At 40.3% G+C, this 21,958-nt stretch overlaps 2 protein-coding genes across 2 annotated transcripts in view; both read left to right on the forward strand.

The window, feature by feature from the left end:
* The first annotated feature begins 314 nt into the window (after positions 1–314).
* LOC306967994 (rho GTPase-activating protein 6) lies at positions 315–17,654 on the forward strand. The gene is made up of 13 exons (XM_079563222.1): positions 315–598; positions 7,766–7,925; positions 9,203–9,274; positions 10,976–11,238; positions 11,768–11,951; positions 12,040–12,095; positions 12,192–12,342; positions 12,478–12,626; positions 14,392–14,571; positions 15,840–15,937; positions 16,218–16,447; positions 16,795–16,866; positions 16,951–17,654. The coding sequence occupies exons 1-13, from the start codon at positions 374–376 to the stop codon at positions 17,520–17,522; spliced, it is 2,412 nt and encodes an 803-aa protein (XP_079419348.1). The 5' UTR covers positions 315–373; the 3' UTR covers positions 17,523–17,654.
* Positions 17,655–18,265: 611 nt separating this feature from the next.
* The window catches only part of mid1 (midline 1), a 43,690-nt gene continuing 39,997 nt past the window's right edge, over positions 18,266–21,958 (forward strand). The window contains exons 1-2 of the mRNA XM_079563227.1: positions 18,266–18,287; positions 20,090–20,148. The gene's annotated coding sequence lies outside the window, so the exon portion shown is untranslated. The remainder of the gene's footprint in view (positions 18,288–20,089; positions 20,149–21,958) is intronic.

Below are 21,958 nucleotides of genomic sequence, written 5' to 3' on the forward strand. Positions count from 1 at the left end.
ATATATATATATATATATATATATATATATATAGATTTAGGAGAACTCCGTTTAAGTGTTACCAAGTCCATCCCAATTTCGAGTCAACAAAAATATTCGCTCATGTAAGGTGATTTATTAATAGCATCCAATTAGCCTAGTGACATGAGGTTAAACCGCAAACCAGACAAACGAGCTTCGTGTCTTTTGGGTGAAATGCATGTGTGCTTGGTAAAAGTAGAAAGTTGTGGAGGAGCGTGTGGGAGGAGGGGGGACCGCGCATGGAATCCAATGGCACAGGCAGGCGCGCGTTTCTCAATATTGCACAAGTGGAATGACGCGCTCGGGGACCCACTCCGAAACGCTCCTGTCCGCCTGGACTTGTGGCTAAGTTATGAAACCAAACTTGGCCTACTTTCATGCCAAACGCACACGGGTACCACATAAGACGCACAGTATGTCGGCGCAAGGATTGCTGAGTAGCGTTTTCTCGTGCTCGTTGAGCCCCAAGATCATGTCCAAGCGGAGACTGAGACAGACTCGGAGTTTGGATCCCGCTTTGATACGACACTTCGGGAGTGAGGATGAAGAGAAGCCACGGGAGCCCTACATAATTCAGGTAAAAAAGAACTATATTTCCTGACTAATAACGCTGCATCGGGCGATGGTGATGCGTAATCTGGAATTAAAGAAGTCATCAAAGAAAATGGTAGCCTACTTATGTATCTCGCAAAAAGTAAACGCGCATTTTATTGTAGTGGAATAGAAGAACAGCATGTGAGAAGAATGAAGACATTGCATTGTGGTGCGCCAGATATTTTTTGCGTTTACAACATCTCTCAAACTTGGTGGATAAAGATGCCAAACTTTTCCATGCTAGTTTCGTCATTTTTACGGCTGAATCAGTGCATTCTTTCAGAAGTGGCGATGTCAACCTGAGAGCAGCGTGTGGCAACTTGCTGGTTTATGTGTGTAACGCAGCCCTGTCACATTGTTGCACGTCTCCAAAAGCACAGGTAGAACATTGCTCATCACCAGGAAGGTGTGGCTCTGGCTAGGGTAAACTATAGTGCTTTGCCAACCTGGGTGATGGATTCATTGTTTATTTGTATTGGAAATGGTCTCTTCTTTGTTTTGTTTAGCAATTGCGATTTCAATCAGTAACTTTCCAGTTCTAGAACAACTTAATAAGTCACTTGAGCTAACATTTGTACTTTCACAATAACAGTAGGTTGTCTTCTATTTGGGATCTTCTCACACAGTAAGCACATTTTACTTAAAACTCTGCTTTTCGTATGTTTACATTTCACACCAATTGCATAATGGCAAAAGAAAAATTGCCTTACACTGTGTAAGTCATGACATCATGGCCTATCTGTCCAAGATGCTTTGACCGTGTTTCGCCAAAATCCAATCTGCTATACTTTCTCTGGTTGTCATGGCAATACTGTTTGTTTGATGGAAATATACTGCATACAGTGTAGTAGCCATTTAATGAATACCAGGCAGGCCTGTCTGTTCTCTGTCACGGTCATCAGCACTGGACCCATTCTACTGCCAGAGCCCTTAGAAATGTAATCACTGTAAATCTGGCTGGGGCTCATTAATACTGAAGACAGCTGTGTACCAGAGAGCACATCTAATACAATTTATGAGTTTAAGGAGTGCTTGTCCTCCATACCGTTACGCCCCCGCTGTCATGCCATGCTCTGTCATGCTCCAAACGGCGTAGAATCCAGTCTTTGACATTCATCAAGCCTAAGAGCCCCGCATTTGATCAAAACGAACAAACTGCAGTTGCAAGTGAATGTCATATCTTTACTGTTATTTTAAGTTGTGTTCAAACTCAACTTTTGCTCTGAGTTGGAGATTCTTGGAGACACGCACATGACAACTTCCATTGACAGTGTGGGCAAGCACCTGACCGTATGCAATGCCAACTTCAGGCCACCAGGCCTCAGTGGTGATGACGGTTGGGCTATGAGATCATTGCAAGTGCGTAAGTCAGCTAAAGTTCACTAAATTCCCCCTTTTGTGAGCAACTCATCTGCACGCACACTCAAACCAGGAGCCAGCTGCACACTGTAGAGCTCCTATACATGTTATGCAACTTTTGGAATACTGTTTTTGGAGTTCTATACAAAAATTTGCTCCGCGGATTGTAAATCACAAAGCATAGCCTTAATGCAGAGAGGATCATGGGATATCCTTCAATGATAAGTGTCACTGGTGCAGTCTGCGCTGGTGCTGCGTTTACTGGGCTTGTTTAAAGAGAGATACAGTATGACATATTGAGATGCTTCTAGGTGAAAAGTACATTTGTTTAAATCATGGAACTTTGTATAAGAAGCAAATGTTGCTAAAGTATAATATTTTCAAGCTATATAACTCACAAACACTGCTGCTAGCTATTACTTTAATAATACTGCAAACATTACCTCGTGACTGCAGTTGCCTCTTCTAAAACGACTCAAAGAACTCCTATACTGTAACTTCTGCAATGAAACTATAATGTATTTCCAAATATAAACAGAAAAGGCACACATTTGTTTTTAAAATCAAATAAAAATGAGACTGACTTGAAAACCTCCACTGCCCACTCCACTTTGCATTGTTTAAAAGACCTGTTGTGTTGATTTTGGTGTGTTCTACATGGCCTTATGTCTCATAGGCAATGCTTTGTACCAGAGGTGCAGTCACTGGGGTCTGGGGGCGAGCTGAGATGGAAAACAGGGACATCTGGTTTACATGAAGAAAGCCTCCACTCTTATTTCTCACAGTTGAGCAGCATGACCTGATCCTTGGCTACAGTCCCTCAGGCACATACCTCTTCCCACTGGAGAACCTCCGTGTGCATGGCAAGACACTAAACATTGCCGACTGACCACTGTGGAGTGTCCACTTTTGAGCCTGACAATAAAGAATACACAATGGAGTTTGCATAGGTTACTGTTTGGCATTGACTCGCTGAGAAGCCATTGTCATAACTCTCAATGTTATGTAACTACCTCTACCGTACGGCCTACTTAGTGCATGTCAAAGCATTCTCCAGTGCTTTGTAAATGGTTGTCTCAAATGACCACATCTAGAAAAATAGCAATGCCCCAAATTAAAAGCAGGATTTTTTCAGAACTGTGTTACGTGTGTTTCCAATGAGTCACCAAATGAAAGCCGTCCAGGCCGTTACATGATTCCCCTCTCCACCACAGCGGTGTTTGTTTCTCTTTGCTGAATCTCATGATATAGAGACAGCAACGGTTGACAGGTACTCTTGGCTTGTTAGCACTAAATGTCAATGGCATTCCAGTGAGCTGCAAGAAGGAGAAACAGCCTGAAGGCCAGAAAACCTGAAAAAAAAAAAAATGCTTGTTTTGCAAAGTCATGTGGATTTCAGTGGAGAAAATCTAATTGTGCAAATTGCAGGTGGATCATTTATAATATTAAAATCAGATTCTTTCCTTAGTTGCATAACAGATTAGATTCATTTACTAATAACATATTCTATACATAAAGCATTTAGAGAAATACAAAATGGGGTATATGAATGTAAGCCAATTTATGAAGGGGATCTCCATGAACTTCCCAACAAAATTCAATTATCTGACCCCTTTTTCCCCCTCTTCTTCTTTTTGTTAAAGCCCCAATGTCATTAATTTGCCTAGATACATGTTCGGACTCACTTTTCTGTTGTAATCTTGGGCTAAAATTCTTCTCTCAGGTCTCCAGTGAATGAAAAGTCATCCACCCTCTACTGTCGACAAAATGATTTGTTTTGCCGCATGCTTCCTGTTTACCTCTGCAGAACATGGTGCACTTGTTAAAAAATTCCCTGAAAGGACTGCAATCCAAGAGTTACACAAAGTCCTCCCAAGGTATTGACTGTCAAACTTTTGTATTATTGCAAAAAATATATATTAAATATTAAACATATTATTTAATTATTTAATATTTTTACAATACATATACAATGCTATATATTTAGTTGCCTAGTTTCGCATTCACATCTTTTAGCATCATCAGGTAAGAGGATATACAGTCGTGTTTACTCTGCAGATAAGTCCCTTTGTTAAGTTGTGACCTGACACTACTGACTCCTGACCCCTCCTGCTAAACCACTCCCAATCCATTTATCAGTGCCAGCACCAATGTTATTCATAGGACTCTGTCTCGCCGTCATTTAATCACTCCCTGGAGTAGTTCGACCCGTCTATGCCGCTGGAGCCGCATGGGCAGGAATCAGCATGCATTCTGGGGAATAGGTCTGAATTTGTGCGAGTTTTGGAGGAGAGGCGACTTTGCCAACTGCTGGATTTGGTCAAGTCATGGGGCAACCTTTTTTCTTGCGAAACGTCTCTTATCGTGTGAGTAACGTCTGCTTCTGGTGGCTGTTTCACTTTATCCATTGAAAAAAGTATAAATAAAAACCTTTACTGAAGAAGAAAAACTGAAGATATTTGTCATGTTCAAGAAAATCAATATATCAAATATCAATAATCAAATAACAATTGATAACAACTCAAAAGACTCTTTTAAATTCAGCATTTATAGGCATATAGTGTATTTTTTAATAAAGAATATTCAAGGACTATGTGCGTGGGTTTATCCGATGGCAAAGACTTTGGAAAGTTTGTTATGTACTGCTCCATTGAATAGTTTCCTGCACTCTGAAGAATATGTATCACGAACTGGATGCAGTTCAAGTGGATTTGATTTGTCTAATCTCACCTTCAATCTCTCTAAACTTCCTCCCATTGTGTACAAAAATGCTTTGTGTTGTCAGCTTTGAATTAGGTTCTGCGGTCGTTGAACTCAAGGAGTAAGACTTAAAGTTTCCAAAGTGACAAAACATTTAAATGAATACATTTGTAGGCCTTTTTGAATGTAGATCAACGACAAATTATACAATCTGATTGGAGTAGACCCTCCATAAATGTTGTTGTGGAACAAGATTAAAACATGAAGCTTGTTTTGACAAAGAATGACAATTTACTAATTTATTAATTTTGTGTTGGGTGTGGTAGACTGACTAAGACTCGACTGCTTTAAATTATATGACGTAGCATTTCCAATTTTCTTTCTTTGTCTTGAGCAAGTGACTCATTAAAAAGACAAATTGCGGGAACAAGGCCCAGGCTCGCATCACCACCACCATCGTTATCATCATCATCATCATCATGGTATCATCCTGGTACTTAAAGTGACTATACAGAGTTTAAAAATGTTAAAATTAAGTATTTTCCTCTCCCTACATGTTCCAGCCATGTCCTAATGTGTAGAATGAGCTCAGACCTGTTCGCCACAACTGCCTCTAAAATCCTGCACTGTCACCCAAAAAGGTTTTAATTTGGGTCCGAAGTGCCGTCATGCACGAGCTTAATAAAGAACCTGCAGTTACTCGCAAGGCCTGAGATGGCAGCAGTGAGAATAAAAATGACCAACTTGCATCTAGTCCTTTTAAGCGGAAAGTCAAAAGAAACAAGTGAGTCAACACTTAGATTACAGCACATCTGCTCACCTAACACATAGAGACATGGTGTTTGATTATCAGTATAACTATAGCAGTGAACCCTGTGACATATTTCCATGGCTAAGCATGTTAATGGTTTGATGCCCTGTGCTACGTGATATGTAGTGTGCATGTACACGCAGTAGAGTGGTCAGCACTGCACTCTCGTCAAGGAGGTTACGTTTGATGCTTGCAGGTCAGCCCATTCACCTTCAGTGTGTGTACTGTATTTCCTCTCCACATTATATTACACTTCTTATCGTGCTGAGTTAATAAATAACTCAAAGTCTCCTTCTGGACTGACATAAGGCACAAGGGGTGCACAATATATCGGCAAATTATATTCATGGCAGTCATACATCTCACTGAGATTTGCATTCTTTGCTAACTCAGCCAGAAACGTGCAAAAGTTCAGTTTTAGTCATGATTTTACCTTGTCAATTTAGTACATTTAAAGACTTGTTTTGGCACAATTTGTTGATAACCATTTAGTTTATAATTTGTTGGACTTGAAATTGGGCTTATATTGCAATAAGACTGTCTTATTAATTTTCTCCTCCCTTTTTCATTTGTGTGTGTGTTCGTGTGTGTGTGCGTGCGCGTGCGTGTGTGCATATCACTTAAGTAATTGCACCTTTTTATAGCAGTTTATTCTTTGTACGGCTATAAATCTGAGTGAGCTGAATTGTTCAAAACAAGTCTCTTGAGAAGAGCATCCTCTGTAACATCAGAAGATGGAAGATGGCAGACTGATTATGCAAAAGGAGCCTCGTCAGCCTTATAGCATAATTGGCATTCCTTTTTTTGAGATTTTTGTTTCATTCTACTCTCCAAACATTGCTCCATCCTTAGATATTCATTTCTCGGTGCTCAGCCAGTCAGTTAATTGTTATAGCCAAAACTGAATCTTCAGTCTGTGGTTCTCAATCTGTGGTACATGTACCACGATGGTATTTGGGCTTCCTCAGTAAGGGCCATCTGCAAATTTAGTCCGTATTCATTTTTATTAGAGAAAATGTCATGCAGCAGGGGGCTCCAAGCTTTCTTTACCCTGTGAGTTATTTTTATCAAACATAAATGTCAGAAAGCTCCTGGAAGGAGCTTTCTGACACTTGTGTGAGACTTAGGTGGATTTACGCAATATTCTTGAGTTTCCTTGTTATACTTTACTATATTTACTGTGCTGATTGCATTTGACATATTCAGAACAACACAAAAATGCATCTAAGATGTGGCTCAAGCATATTTAGAAATGTAGAAAGTCCCTGTCATACAGTAATCATTAACATTAAGTGTATTTCTGATTCACACACAGTTTAGACATCATATATTTCTCATTTAATCCTTTTTTAGGCCCGGTTTAGGCCTAGTCTGGCCTTGATCTGGGCCTGGTGGTACTTAGGAGGTCAATATATATTTTGTGGTACTTGGTGTAAGTCATCTCTACTGTATGAGGATTCTGAAGTGCTTTTTTAATCTTCCCAAAAACCTTAAAATATGACTTAGAACGTTTTGCTAAAAGGTTGACTACGTATGATACAGAATACAACTGCAGGTATGGTCAAAAGAAGTCAGTAAAGCGGAGGGGTCCATCAATGTGCAAGTCTTTGTGTATTTAAGGATGTGAGCCCAGCATGTTGCCTATGTGTTAAATCGCTAATTGAAGCTACTGTTCTACTGTAAAACATGTTGCTCTGGCAAAGTCCCTAATTCTCATTTAATTGGAGCGAACCATTTAAGTGTAAGCCTTATCCCGAACATGACTTACTAAGCCTCTTTGGTAGATGGCTCATATGATTGGCTTTACTGTACTGGATCAAAGCCCTGTAATCTCCTGCTGGAAGAAGATGCACAGAGGTAGAGACCCTCGCATCATTTACAACATTTCTGGTACTTATCCCTCGGAAAGTGTGCGATCCCTTACTGCATTTGCCAATGAAGAAGCCTAATGAGCTGTGCTGTCATCTTTTGCTGACAATAAATAATGCAGGAACAAATGAAGAGTGCAACTAAATTAAATGCTGCAGGCAATTTAGTGGAGTAGAAAATTAATAAAGTGTATTCTCATGATTATTTAAAGCATAATAAACAGAAAAAAAGTGACAAACAGAAAATTAAACATTAGTGAACATTTTGTATCATTTAGTAGATATTGAACAAGGAATTCCCATAATTCACGCTCAAATTAGTTCTGATAACTTTGCATAACAAGGCATGGCATTGATGTATTGATGCTACTGATATGATCTCATTTATTATTCTGCGGCTGTTTCTGTTCAGGATGACTTCACCTGGAACAGCGTGTCGGGACGGCGCGTTGGCCTGAGGCCAGTCCCACTGCAAAGCCTCTCAGAGCTGGAGAGGGTTCGACTGCAGGATGTGGCCTTCAGGAGATTGCTTCAGGATTGTGACCTTGGCTGCCACATCACCATCCCCAAATGTAAGCGCTCACAGCACACAGCAGCAGCACGCAGGCTGTCCCAGATGGTTATTAGGCTGTTTCAGGCAAAGCGTAGATTAAAGATACCATGATGTCTGCTTTTATCAGACTGGCAAGACTAAGTAAAACTCGACCAGATGCTCATGGAACATGGCAAGCAAATTGATGTGATGATGTTAAATTTACAAAATAGGGTTGAATAAACAGAACAGAATTTCAGTATAAGAAGCTGCAAGTGTTTTTTTTATGAAGATGTACATTTATTTAACTACTGAAGTAAATCTGTTTTATTTATTTATTTATTTGAGCATACATTTTGCTCAAAAGGAGTAGGCTGAAGCAAAAGCTTATGAGCGCCTACCCCCAACTCAAAATGATGAACTTTTCATTTCTCATAGTATAATCAGTGTAAACAAAACAACAACAAGGAACAATAGCAAAGAAACAAAACAAAAAATGAAGAACTCGTTTCTTTTCAGAACAGCTTTTTGACTCACAACCTGTTGAAAAATAAATAAAGTGCAATTAGGTATATGAATAATCATTACATAAATCACCCAATCAGTAATACAAATGTTTTATGTCCGTTTTAATTTCGCTTTCATCATTCAAATTTATGAAGATATTACTAAGTAGCTCTTCATAAAAAATGCCAATGGACAAATAAATGAATACATCAATGCCATTGTGGCACTGTCAAAAGTTACAACATGTGTTTCTGAAGTCAGTTGACCCAACTGTCCATCTAAACATCCATCTTCCTCAGCTTATCAGTTGCCCAGTTGTGGGGCAGCCTGGATCACACTACACCAGTCCCTTATGGTTCCTTCTGCAGGTGGTGGGTCTCCGGGAGAACCCCACAACGCTCCTTCAGGCTCAGCACTAGAAATGGCATGTTCTCTCTGTGTCTGCGTAGGTTTCCCCTGACACTAAAGACATTTATGATAGTCCAGGATCAATGATGTCTGTGTATGTGTGTATGAATGAATGGTGGTGATCGAACAGTCCGTGTGTGCAGCTGGGCTTCTGTCAACCTACTCCAAGGGACAATGTGGCTACATATAGTACATAGCTTGCCACCATTGTGTGGGGAGTGAATGAAGAAAAAATCCTTGAGAATCACTTTGGGTGACTTTTAACATAGTTAAAAAGTGCTCTACAAAAAAAGCTTCCATTCCAAGTGTGACAAAAGCAAAAATCAAAGCATATCAGACTACAATTTGACCTAATGAACTCTTAAATTAATATTTGTTAACAGATCTGTTTTGCTTTTTCAGATGACCAGAAACATAAGAAGTCCCTCAGGCAGAAGTTGGACTCGTTATCCAAAGAGAAAAACAAAGATAAAGGTGATTTGGCGTGTACTTTTGAAGCGTAATAATACCTTTATTTTGCCATCATTTTAATCCCACATCATCAACTCCTGTTTGATGTCTGATGTTCAAAGGATGTGCGACAGACTTCCATTTGCTACTTTCACTAGAGCTACTGACTTTTGCCAGACTCCTTCCCACTTCCAGTTTGCAGCTTTAGCCCACCTTCTAACGCTTGAAAGACACTTTGATCCTTTTGGCTAAGGCTCTGTAAAATCACCAAAGTAGACACACTCCACATTTTAGCCCCGCAGCGATTTAAATCTTCTGTACAGTAAAGGATGTCTCAGAGGGGCTGGGAGCTGCCCTGCCTACTGCAACAATCTGGCAGGAAAGTGATGTTTCTGTCAGACGGGCAGTCGGGGGAAATAACCAAAACAATCTTAAGTGCTGGTTCATTCATTATGGGCCTCTCCTCTGCCTCTTTTTCCTCTGCAGCCCTTTGTTTACAAAGTCACTTCTAAAACTATGTGCTCTCCATTTTAAGACTATGCACTGCAAACCATGCTGCTAGAGGCAGGACTACCAATATAACTCATATGATTTGGAACATGCATGTTGAGTTTTATATAATTTCCATTTGACCGAAGGACTTTTTATAATAATAATAATCATAATCATAATATAATAATAATAATAATAATAATAATAATAATAATAATAATAATAATAATAATAATAATAATAATAATAATAATAATAATAATAATGCATTGATTTTATATATTTTTATACTTTTCTGGACACTCATGCTTTACACTGCATTATTCATACACTCCATACTTGGTGGTGGTAAGCTACTATTGTAGCCACAGCTGCCCTGGGGTAGACTGACTGAAGCAAGGCAACCAGTCTGCGCCATCGGCCCCTCCGACCACCACCAACCACTCACTCACTACATTCAACCAGGCTACCTGGTGTTCCCAAACGGTCTCCCATCCAAGTTCCGACCAGGTCCTTCCCTGCTTAGCTTCCAAGGTCTGACGGGATCAGGCATAGCAAAGGCAGTATGATATAATAGTCTATTTTAATTAGATTTTAATTAGACTTCATTATAAATCTCTGACTGAGTGATATCTTTCTTAATATCTTAACCTTGAACATGCTCAATACAGTAGGATAATCCTCTTGCTTGGCATTATTGTCTCTACTCCGAACCATGAGCCTCACTGCGCTGCGGTCGCGCCCTGCCTTAAACTATTTTCTGTAATTCTTATAGTTAGATAATAATGATGGATGCTTCAATTATACATGCAATGCAATTACATTATTATTTAATTGCATCATTTTGTATTATTAACTGTAAAACTTTGATTTATCCTTGCACATAATATGTTGGTTGGAATTATTAATTAAAAAATAGGTTCATTTTTTCCAGACTTCTCAGGTCCTGACTGTTTGGCCCTTATACGGTCAAACATGTGTTTTGTTCGTTGATTTAGACCCATAGGCTTAGATTTAGGTATAATATATGGAGAGCCATATGCGGTCTGAAGTGCTACTTGGTGTGAAAACTGTGCCGTGCTATTTTTAGAACCTTCTGTACAATACTTTACGGCCTTTGGGTGAAACATGTTCCTTCAAGTATTACACTCTAATCCATATTCAACAAGCCTCAAAGGACCCGCAGCCACAGCACGATCTTTAAACCCCTCCTTGCCCTTTTTGCTCGCGCAGAGACGTCGCCCCAAGCGTTTGGTATAGCGCTGTCCCAGGTCATAGCCAACGACCACGTGCACAAGCAGCGGCACGATCCCTCCAGGGCCGAGCACAGCGATCCCAGTGAACTGATGCTCTCCTTCCTCCACCTCACCTCAAGCTTCAAAAGGGCTAACAAAGACCTTTCCAGCAGCAACTCGTCTCTCAGCTCCACATGCGAGACCCCCATTGAGTCTCCATTACGCTGCACAGCTGACCCCGCTCCGAGGACGCGCAGGAGGGTAAGGCAGCTCCCGTCAATACCACGCACAGGTCTGAGAAGTGTGAGAAAGCAGCAGGGGTAGAACTGATTACATTTGTGTATTTGATTGACTGACCTTTTTGGGACACACACTTGGAATAATGCATATGTATTACAGTAAGCCTCTTGTGGTTGTGTGTCACTGACGGACATCTGGACTGCAAGATAAACGTTTGGTTTCAAGACTTTTGTGAATGAATGTAATCTGAAATGGTAGACTATGACTGAAACCTACCAACTCTGCAGTTCAAGGTTGAGCAGTTCAACCAGCTAAACTTCTGAAAAAGTCTAGACATCATGAATAACAAGCCACAACGCGCTTTCACTCCATCACATCCCGGCGTTGAATAAATCTCCACATATTGTCAAAAAAGCAGCAGGGGATTTGTCTGATTACACTTGCACTTTCGATTTCTCTGTGACCTTCTTAGATATTCACTCAGTCGAGGGACTCTGTGCTCCAGCTGTGTGCTCCTTCACTGTATTGTGGTCACCTTCTCCGTTGACAGGGTGGAGTGTCCGTGGATTGCATCACTGACCTCGACGATAACCAGTCCCGTCTGCTGGAGGCCTTGCAGCTGTCTCTTCCCGCGGAGAGAAAGAAGCGGCGCGACAAAAAGCTCAGCCTCAACCCAATTTACAGACAGGTGCCTCGAGTGGTCGATCTTTGTTGCCAACACCTGGAGAAATATGGTACTCTTTAACTTGGAGGTTTTATAAAGCGAATTCGTATGAGCCCTGGACTTTGCACACTCAACTTTCTCCATCTTTCCCTTTTCAGGCCTGCAGACTGTGGGGATTTTCCGTGTGGGCAGTTCAAAGAAAAGAGTTAGGCAGGTAGGGTTTCAAGGACAATTTGTAACAGCCTTTTTCATCCCTATAACCATTGACTCTTGATTTCTTGGTGTGTTTCGCGGTTTGTCTTGGCTCCAGCTCCGTGAGGATTTTGATCAAGGGTGGGAGGTCAATTTAGACGAAGAGCACAGCGTCCACGATGTCGCTGCGCTGCTAAAAGAATTTCTCAGGGACATGCCAGACCCCCTTCTGACAAGAGAGCTCTACACGGCCTTCATCCATACAATGAGTAAGTGCTCCAAACACAGCAGCTCTAGTTTTGTTTGAACACGATGCACAACTAATAATGCTTTCTAGGTAGACACTTTGTCTAAAAAGTTCAATTTAAATAGCATTTGTAATCTTTTTCTGTTGTTCTCCACAGTGCTGGACCTTTCGGATCAGGACAGAATCATCCAGCTCCTGCTCTTTCTACTGCCGCCCTGTAACAGTGACACACTCCAGCGGTTGCTTTGTTTGCTGTCTACTGTGGCTACACATTCAAAAGACACCGTGGACAAGGAGGGACAAGAGGTAAACAAGCGATGGCTTCGAAATGTGTACCCTGGTTATTCTCCCACCTTCCAAAGCGCATGTGTGTCCCGGTGACTCCAAACACTTGGAAGGTCATTCACCAAAGCGTTTGCTCATGTGCAAATGTGGATCAGCAGCAGAGTCAGTTTTGCATTTTTCCTCATGCGATATTCTCTCATTTACCTGTCCCTAACGCTACAGGCAATATCAAATAGTAAATTTGGTGCAACAGGCCCACAAAATAACATATTCTATTTTTCAGCTAGCACTTGCTCTTTAGCACCTGCCTTGATAAATTGGCCTTGACTCTTGGTTATAGAAACAATCATAGTTCGGATAGATATTTGTACAGGTTTTGAGATGCCAATTGCAATCTCTCACACAATACCATCACAAGCTTTAGAATCAATACAAGCAGAGTTTAGTGTGTTTTATATGATCTCCTAAACTTTAAGCTATTATCTCTTAAACTTTAAAAATCCCTGTAAACCAACATAATGGTTTCCCATGGATATGAAAGCAGTTAATTCTTGGCTTCAGTCCTAGAGCATACGTACTGTACCAGGGCACAGGGAGCCTCTGAACAGCAAGTCTTATTGTTAGTGGCAGACACTTGTTAGGCACACATTCCCAGCGGTTCCTGGGTGCAATAAGCCGCCTGTCCTCCACAAAGGCTCTTATAATGTTATTGTGACCTCCTGTGCCATCCAGCTTTATTGCGTTAAGCCCCTAAACGGAGCGCGAAGGACAATTTAGTTCAATTATCTTCTCGTAAACAATTTTATACATCAGCTCCGAACAGAATATTATTACAAATGTTGAGATAAATGAGGAGGGTTCATGCCTTTCTAGATTTTAGATTGAATCTCAAATGGAAGTCAGGGGACAATACAGTAGAAGTATGTGGGCGGTTTATTATTATTCAAATCTTTTTATTGTTTTTAAATTTAAGAACAACAAACACAAACAACACATAACAATAAAACAGCGGCAGTCGGTGCTCACAAATAAGGACAAAGACAGATGAAACAAAAGGGAGACATCTAATTAAGCATAAGTGATATTGTTAGAGATGATCGTTATCAACAAAATAAAATGGTTACATACATGATACAAAAGGTAGAAAGAAAGTAAGTAAAGAGATATGGGCTATACTCTGAAATCAGACTTAAAAAAATTGAGGAATGGTTGCCAGATCTTGTAGTATGTTTGGAGGGAGCCATTCACGGTATGTCGCAAATGTTCTAATTTTAAATGAGACATGACTTCCTCCATTAGGCCCTTTAAAGAAGGTGGAGCATTTTTTTTCCAATTGAGTAGAATCAAGCGTCTTGCCAGTAATGTTATAAAAGCTGTTGCACAGGCCTGATGCCCCGTTACAAAAATAATTGGTGGAACAACCCCAAACAAAGCTGTAACACAATTTGGTGCAATATTTTTCCTACATACAAATGAAATTGCTATAAATATTCCACCCCAAAAAGAATTAAGTGTGGGACAACCCCAAAACATATGACTTAAGTTAGCTGGGCCATAGCCACACCTTGTACAAGACCAATGTATGTGGGCGGTTTGTTGTTATTCAGGTCAGTCATGTTGAACTTCACTTTTTTGTTTGTTCAGAATTGCTCAAAATCGAGATATTAACATCTACAAACGTGTGTTAACATTGAGTTATAAAATCACTTATTTGTTTTGACTCTCAGTGGGACTCGGGGACACCGAGTCTGCAATGATATTGATTGTTGTCCTGATCTTTGTCCAGGTCACAGGAAACAAAATGACGCCACTCAATTTAGCCACCATTTTTGGGCCAAATCTCCTCCACAAGCTAAAGAGCTCGGACAAGGAGTTTGTGGTGGAAAGCCTGGCGCGCGTTGAGGAGAGCACAGCCGTCATCAGCCTGGTGCAGCGGATGATCGATACGCATGACACTCTTTTTATGGTAAGTGCGCTTCGGTGTCACAGCGCTGATGTACAGCAGACAGGCGGCGTTTAAACAGAGCTGCGCCAACGAAAGCACCGGGTTTAACTGCCGAACACTACTGCGCTTAGTCATTTGTATTCACACTGTATCGACCAGTTTATAGGTCGTGTCTGAGCTCAACAAAGTGGAACCATCTAATGAAATGTGAAATTAACTTCATAGGCCATAACTACCATGCTTATAGAATCACTTATAAAACCAAGTAAAAGAAATAATAAAACTAAGAGTGCATGTAATTCATTCAATAGGAGGACATTTCCAACATATTATCCAGTAAACTGTCCACTGCGAGAATACCAAGTGAAAAGCCAGACGGAATATTTAAATAGAGACATTTGTTCATGAGCTGTGACCGTGTGCAAGGTCAGACTCCTCGTCTTCTTTACCCTCTGTCTGTGCCTTTATAGAGAATCGTAAAGAGTTTTTTATTAGTCCCTCTGAGAAAAAAAAAAGACCATTAGACACTCACTATGCATCATTAGTGCTGCTGTGTAAGTATCTTTAAATGCTACCCTCTTCGCTGCTTATAATACAATGAGTGTTTATATTCAGGTTTTGTATGGGGTTTTAGTGTCCTTACTCGATGCACTTGTGTCGTCTGTAAATCAGTGGTTCTCACTTGGTGGGTCGGGACCCAAAAGAGTGTCTCAGGACCATTCTCAGTGGTTGCCCAAAATGACTGTTGATGAATTGATTTGTTGGATTTTGTTAGTCAGGCTTATGATCAGGCAAATGCAGTATTACGTATATTTTAAAATAGGGCCAAACAACCAAATTATTATTATTATTTTTTTTTACTATAGGCTGAAATCAATGTTATTTATTTAGGTCTGATAGAACTATTGCTATTTTTCAGAATCATATGCTTGCCAAATTTATTCAAAAAAATATAAGACTTTTTTGTGTGTTTGTTTTTTACCGTTTTAATGTAATGTTCCTTTTCTAATGGTCTTTGCATTTAACAAAATCTTTCTATCTTTCAAAAAGAGTTGTAAGTTTTATCTTCCATGTTTCAGTGCCTTGTTTGTTGCTCAGAATAGACAAACTAAATGGGCTCCAATAAGCCCACTTCACTGTTTATTCCAGGCATTTAGGGGAGTCATAGAATTTTACTCCTTCTAAATTCTCGGTGCACCTGTAACAATGTCTGCCTTTAGTCATAAAATCAAAGTAATCACAAATCTAGTGTTTTTATGTCTCAAATAAAAGTGTAATTGCCCCCCCAGGTACCGGCTGACCTGCAAAATGAAGTGCTGAAGAGTTTGCTGGAAACGGATCCCGATGTAGTTGATTACCTGCTAAGGAGAAAAGCTTCACAGAATTCGTATGTTTTCATTCTAAGCTGATAGATTGCAATGATATTGTTGTCACAACTCAAGCCAGTGGTTCCCAAAGTGGGGGTCGGCATCCACAGGGCCGTCACAAATTGCTGAGCTCAGTGCCTCTTGCTGTAATTGTTTTGAACCTTGAAATGAGTACAAGCACCAATTACTTTTTACTGAGTGGAGGTTGTGACCTAAAGAGTAAAGATTGCCAGCTCTACGCCACAAAAATAATACGACAAATTTGTAGCAAGCAACCTATTGTATTTCTTATTTCTTTAGGAACCCAGACCTCATTAGACCAGAGGACCACTTGTGTCTGACAGACAGGTGCTTATCCAGTGACTCTATCAAGGCGTCGAGTGGAGAGGTGTCTCCCTATGACAACAACTCGCCCGTCTTCGGCAACCACCTGATGTGTGAATTCCCAGGCGACAGCACCTCACTGTCATCAAAGCCCAGGGACCATTCATCTGGCAATAGTTCTCCTGTGCTTTCTACAGACAAGCAAGGTACGGGGCTGTTATTCAAAGCGGGTGTAAATTATCTTGTCCCTTTTACTGTTACTACTTGCTAATAATTGATTAAGTATAGCTTTGACAAACCTGCAGCAGTAATTTTCAACCAGTGTGCCTTGAGGGATTTTGTCAGGTGTGCCTTGCAAAAGCTTCCAGTTCCAATTAACTGCTTCACCCAGCCATTTTATCTTGTTATTTGCTATAATAGTGTTCTCTACAACACTAATCTGCTACAGCTTTTCTTACTACATATTGTAATGAATGTTCATCTGGGGTTTTTTTTTTTTAATCACTCATTAAATCCGCCTTTCTTGTGTGTTTGGTCAACTTTTCCCCCCTAGTCACCAATGACCCTTTCTGGGACGACTGGCATGAGTTGTTCCACCGGGACTTCAGAGGTCATCGCGTAACGGGTAAGTCCGCCTCTGCGTGCCGACGATGCAGATGTTACAGAGAGGGGCGATAAATGCCGGACCTTAATTAGTGTTTTCTCCTAGGCTCTGCTGGTGACACGTCGGAATGCGAGTCTTATGGATCATCCGAGGGGCTGAACAGTCACCAAGGCAACAACAAGCTGCCCGTCACCACAACAAAAACCTTATTGGGTGGGCTGGAGTTCAAGCCACACCTCCCAGTGACTCGAAGCAGCAGCGGGCCTCAAGACCACAGAGGACAGAGACAAACAGAAGCACCATTACATCAAGGGAAGCGCGGCCAATCAGGAGCAGTGAGCGCAGAAAACCTGGCAGAAAGGACAGGGCACTCAGCTGGGCCATTTTTTAAGGTCAGGACAGATGGCCACTCTCCTCTTTATCACTGTGCAGCGCTGAGAGAGAGCCACATTTCTCACTCCACACCTTCACTTGTTAAATATCAGCCACAAGGTCTTGACTTTCAGAGCCAGCAATTGTCCCAGCAGAGCACAGACTCCCAGACTGCACCCGCTGCCCATTTGCCAGAGCCGGGCCAGGACGGTGTAGACGGCAATGAATGGAACTCCGAGAGGTGGCATATATGGAAAATCTTGTCCAAGGAAAATGCAGATGCCCTACCAGAAACACTGGTGTGACACACATGTCACAAGACTTTATAGACAGACGTGTGAACCTGTGCACATTATATTGTACATCGAAATAATTATGAAGATGCAATTTTTAGTACAGTGATTTTACAATGTTATTTTGCTGTATATACAATAAATGTTTTTATGACAACTTCATAAAAAACTTTCTGACAGTTTCTGTATGTATATTTATAGAACTAAATCTTATCTGATGGTGAATGTACATGCATTGTTTTGTACTTGTCTTATTCGATAAAATGTGACATAATTTACCCACTTTATTTAAATAAAGTCATTAATGTATATAAGTGTTACTTGGAACTTTCTCAGTCTATACATGTGTATGTCTGCGGTGCACCACTTCTTTGGATGGTCACCATGTGATTTTTAATATGTGATGTTCTAACTCCATATAATAGTGTGGTTTCTTTTCTACAACTATTATTTTATTAAAATTAGAAAGTGTCTTAATGTTCTGTCCTGTGTTATTATCCGGAGCCTAAATGTGTCACCACATTATTGCAGAATAGTTATGCTAGCTATAATGATGTTTTTTACCAATGGATCAAAAAAAAAAAAAAAAAAAAAAACGATATTAGTGTTATTGGATATCATGCTAAACATACACTTCAATTTATGAAGAAATCTTTGTGCAGTACTCAGACTGGCCACTAGATGCCAATATAAGACCAACAATTCTTGCAAGGCACACGTGGGCTGAGAGCAACTTCTCCTGTGGCGTTTGCTCAGAAACAATTTGCCGTTTTGAAGGTAAACCTCTACCATTATCTTTGTGTGTTCAGATGTTTACATTGGTTAGAGTTATGCAGCTGCTGTGCCTGCCATGTTGAGAAGTGAGATCTTCTGGTTGCTTTTGGGATCTCACTGATATTCAGCTATAAAAGCATATTCATTACTATCATTAACAAACAGTTGTACATTTAACCTAGTAAACCACTAACTCGTTCAACTGGGGATTTACTTCTGGGTCAGACCCAGATTTGCGGTTCTGGGTCGAGTCTTCCTTCTCTTCTGTTTGGGCCAAGGCTCTATTTGACTGGACCAAAGAGACCGAACAGGCCGCCTGGCTGTGTTTTACCGAAAGCTCAAGCCCCGGTCATTCGCTTCAATTCTCTCTGAGATTTATTACAAAGGACAGACTTTCCACGGTCCCTTTTCCAAAAAGCGACAAAACAGCCAGGAGTGAAGTGCCAGTGTGTCTTTCTTTCTTTCAATGGTATAAACTGTCTCGATCAACATCAAATATTCTATTTCACATCTTATCAGTGTTGCTCTGATGGATGTAAGCTGATCCTCTGGCTGTGGATTCTCAACAGGGGGTCCATCAAGTCTGCCTCTGCTCTCTGGCATGAAGAGGCGCTCCAGGAGGACAAGGCAAGGTCACAGCCAAAAAGAGACACCAAAGTCTGGTTACAAGAGAGCACTGGCCCGGCTGCGTCAAGGTCGAGATGGATGCATAAATCTCAGCAGGACTAAAATAGCCCCTGGTTAGACTCATTAAGGTTATTGTTGTGTACACTGGGCTCTGTTTGGATCGGGATAAAAGTTAAAGCAGTTTCTGCTGCTTTTTTTTATGTAGTAAATTCTTGAGCTACAATGTTTCAGTTCTGGTTAAATAGAAGACTTAATTATCCTTCAGGGAACCTTTCCCTGTATTTGACTTCCTCCATTCTCTGCATTTGCTCCTCCTGCAGAGAAACCTGTCAGGAGCAGTGGGCAACCACAGTACAGCTGCCTCAGTGTTACAGGCTTTAGGATTATTCCAAAGTTTCTGTCAGATATGGACAGAAAATCCATTGAAAGGCCCCTCACAATATTAAAAATAGGATTTGTTGTATTAGTTCGGAATATTTCTTCCATATTATATTTAAATAATTACTGGAAACATTGCTGTCTTTTCTGGAACAACAGGGCTTGCATATTAAAAAGAGGAAAATAGAAGCGCTTCCTGGAACTACATGGAGTATGATTAAGAGCCATAGAAAGAACACTATGTGGGCTATATAACAGGGCTTCCATACTTAAAATCTGATGACATTTTGTCCATGTTGCCCCAGTCTTTTGTTTTGTGCTTGGTACCAGAGCAGACCACAATGTCTAGGCTACTCATAATAGGCATAGCCATTTCATACTCTACTACCGCCAATGCTGTTGATGTTGTTTAAAATGTACAGTACACTGGACTGAATAATTATTTAAACATACATACTGTATATAATCACATTTCTAGTGATTTTCAATACACGGTGAGGCTTGTTTTAAAGCTGTGCCAGTCATAGCTCAAACTTCTTACTCCCACTGAAAAGTAGTTGTGTCTTCCAATGGTACAAAAGTCCTCCTTTCCATTGCATTTTGTTGTCTACTTGTATGTGTAATTACGGCCAAAGTTCTACTGAATCTTTCAGTAGAATCAAATGTTCAAGCCCCTTGCGTCGAGTTTCTGTTTGTGATTTTGGCCTTTGTTTTCTGCCTTTTCTTCTAAGCAGCTTGCAAAAAACAATAAAAAAAAAAATAAACCCTTCACATCACATTTTTCTTGCTGTTTCTTTCAGACTGCTGCTGTCGGCTCACTCGTGGACCTCTGAGTTTCTGCTTCTCCACCTACAGAGAGGTAATTATTTCCAGCTCTGTCACAGCAGTGGACAGAAACAGAATTTTTGTCCTAAACACTATAAAACATTCTTAAAAAGTTTGCTACGGTCTTTTGTAACTATTGGTATGCAGAACGTGTTCTAGACGCAATGGAAGATCAAGTCAGGTCAGCTTCGATGTGTCAAGTGAGTGGGCCGGGAAATTAATGACTTACTGAGCGTACTGTAAACCTTACTATCAAAAAGCACTTAAAAGTTGCCCTCCATGGTAACTATCTGAAACAAGCTGGCCTTTCCTTCTGAGATTTTAATTATAATCAGGTCTGATCCTTCTTTAATAACAGTTATTAATTTAGTGGAATTATAGCCGTGTGAACTTCTTTATTCGTCAGTGTGAAGTCTTAAGAGTGTGCAGTTGACAGTGTGCTGCAGACTGGGATGGTTAAATGTTGATAGATTTCCCCAGAGTGCAGTGACTGCAGGAGACAGGAGCTCCCCTGAGACCACTGAAACCTATGAATCTTCAAAAATGGCACTCACACTTTTTCATGTAGAAAGTACGAATAGCCCCAAAATCACTGTCAAATAATTGGACTTTACTGGGGCTAAGCAATGAAACAATACACATAAATACAATATAATATAAAAAGGTCACACGCTCTAATACTAGCATGCATTCACTGTGGCATTGTTAGTTAGTTTGTCAGTTTGTTTATTTGAGCAATTTACATTCATCTTTCAAAGTTTATAACTATACAGTGTTGTGGATGCTCAAAATGGAGTAGGCTAAAGAAATAAAGCTTATATGTGCCTACCCCATATTCAATTCAAGATACATTTACATAGCATAATATATTATATGGTCTGCATTACATTGACTTTGGATGTAAACAATTCCTTCCTGAGCTGAACAGATACAGATTAGCAACCATACAATCATCAGTTTTAAACTTCGACTTTGACAAAATAAACGGTACATAGGATGAAGTTTGCCTAAAAGAAGCTTTACAACTTACCTTTGAAGATGTAATAAGAGATTAATTACACTGTTTCTTTCCAATCTATTGTTGTTTCTAATTATTAAATTCAAAACAATTTACATTATTATTAGGGCTCTGCATTGCATAGGAACCGGTATATTCTATTCTCTATACTCTATTCTTTTAGTCTTGTTACTTCCTTGTTGCCATTACCATCTCCACTACAGTGTAGTTGTTTTTTTTCTCTTTTCTTGTATAGTATTGCATTAAAATGCTAGAGTGTCGAATGGGCCAGCTGCCCTAACTTACTGCTCTTTCCCAAAGCCTAGGTGTCTTCACTTGCCTTGGTCTGATGTGGGCGTGGTCAGGCAGCCACATCATCACTCGCTGCCCAAGAGCTATTCCAATGTTCAAGTCGAGGCATGAGTCCTCCCTTTAATTAATTCACTTTCAAATTTTTATTTCTTAAGTTTTTAGTCCCCCTTTCAAGTTTTATTTGGTATTTTCAGATAGGTTTAATCATCTTTGACTACTTTTTATTCATTTATTCTTAATTGTCATTACTTTCATCAACTCCCCTGTATGAAACATACTCTAAGTGTGTGTTGAAGTGTGTTCCATTTTGGACCAAGGCAGTACACTTGCCTTGGACTGGAAGGAAGGAAGTTTGGAGGCACTGCCTTCAACACCAAGGCAAGGCGAGGTACTAAGGCTTTGGGAAACAGCCATTGATTATGTGGATGATCTTTGTATCCTACACTGTGAGATGTGTTAAAAGAGACAAGACTTTATGAGCCTGTTGGGGCTCAGTGTCTTGCCTTCCCTCATTTGCTTATGTTTTGTTTAAGTA

The sequence above is a fragment of the Gobius niger genome (genome assembly GCF_951799975.1).
Source record: "Gobius niger genome assembly, chromosome: 9".
Taxonomy (NCBI): domain Eukaryota; kingdom Metazoa; phylum Chordata; class Actinopteri; order Gobiiformes; family Gobiidae; genus Gobius; species Gobius niger.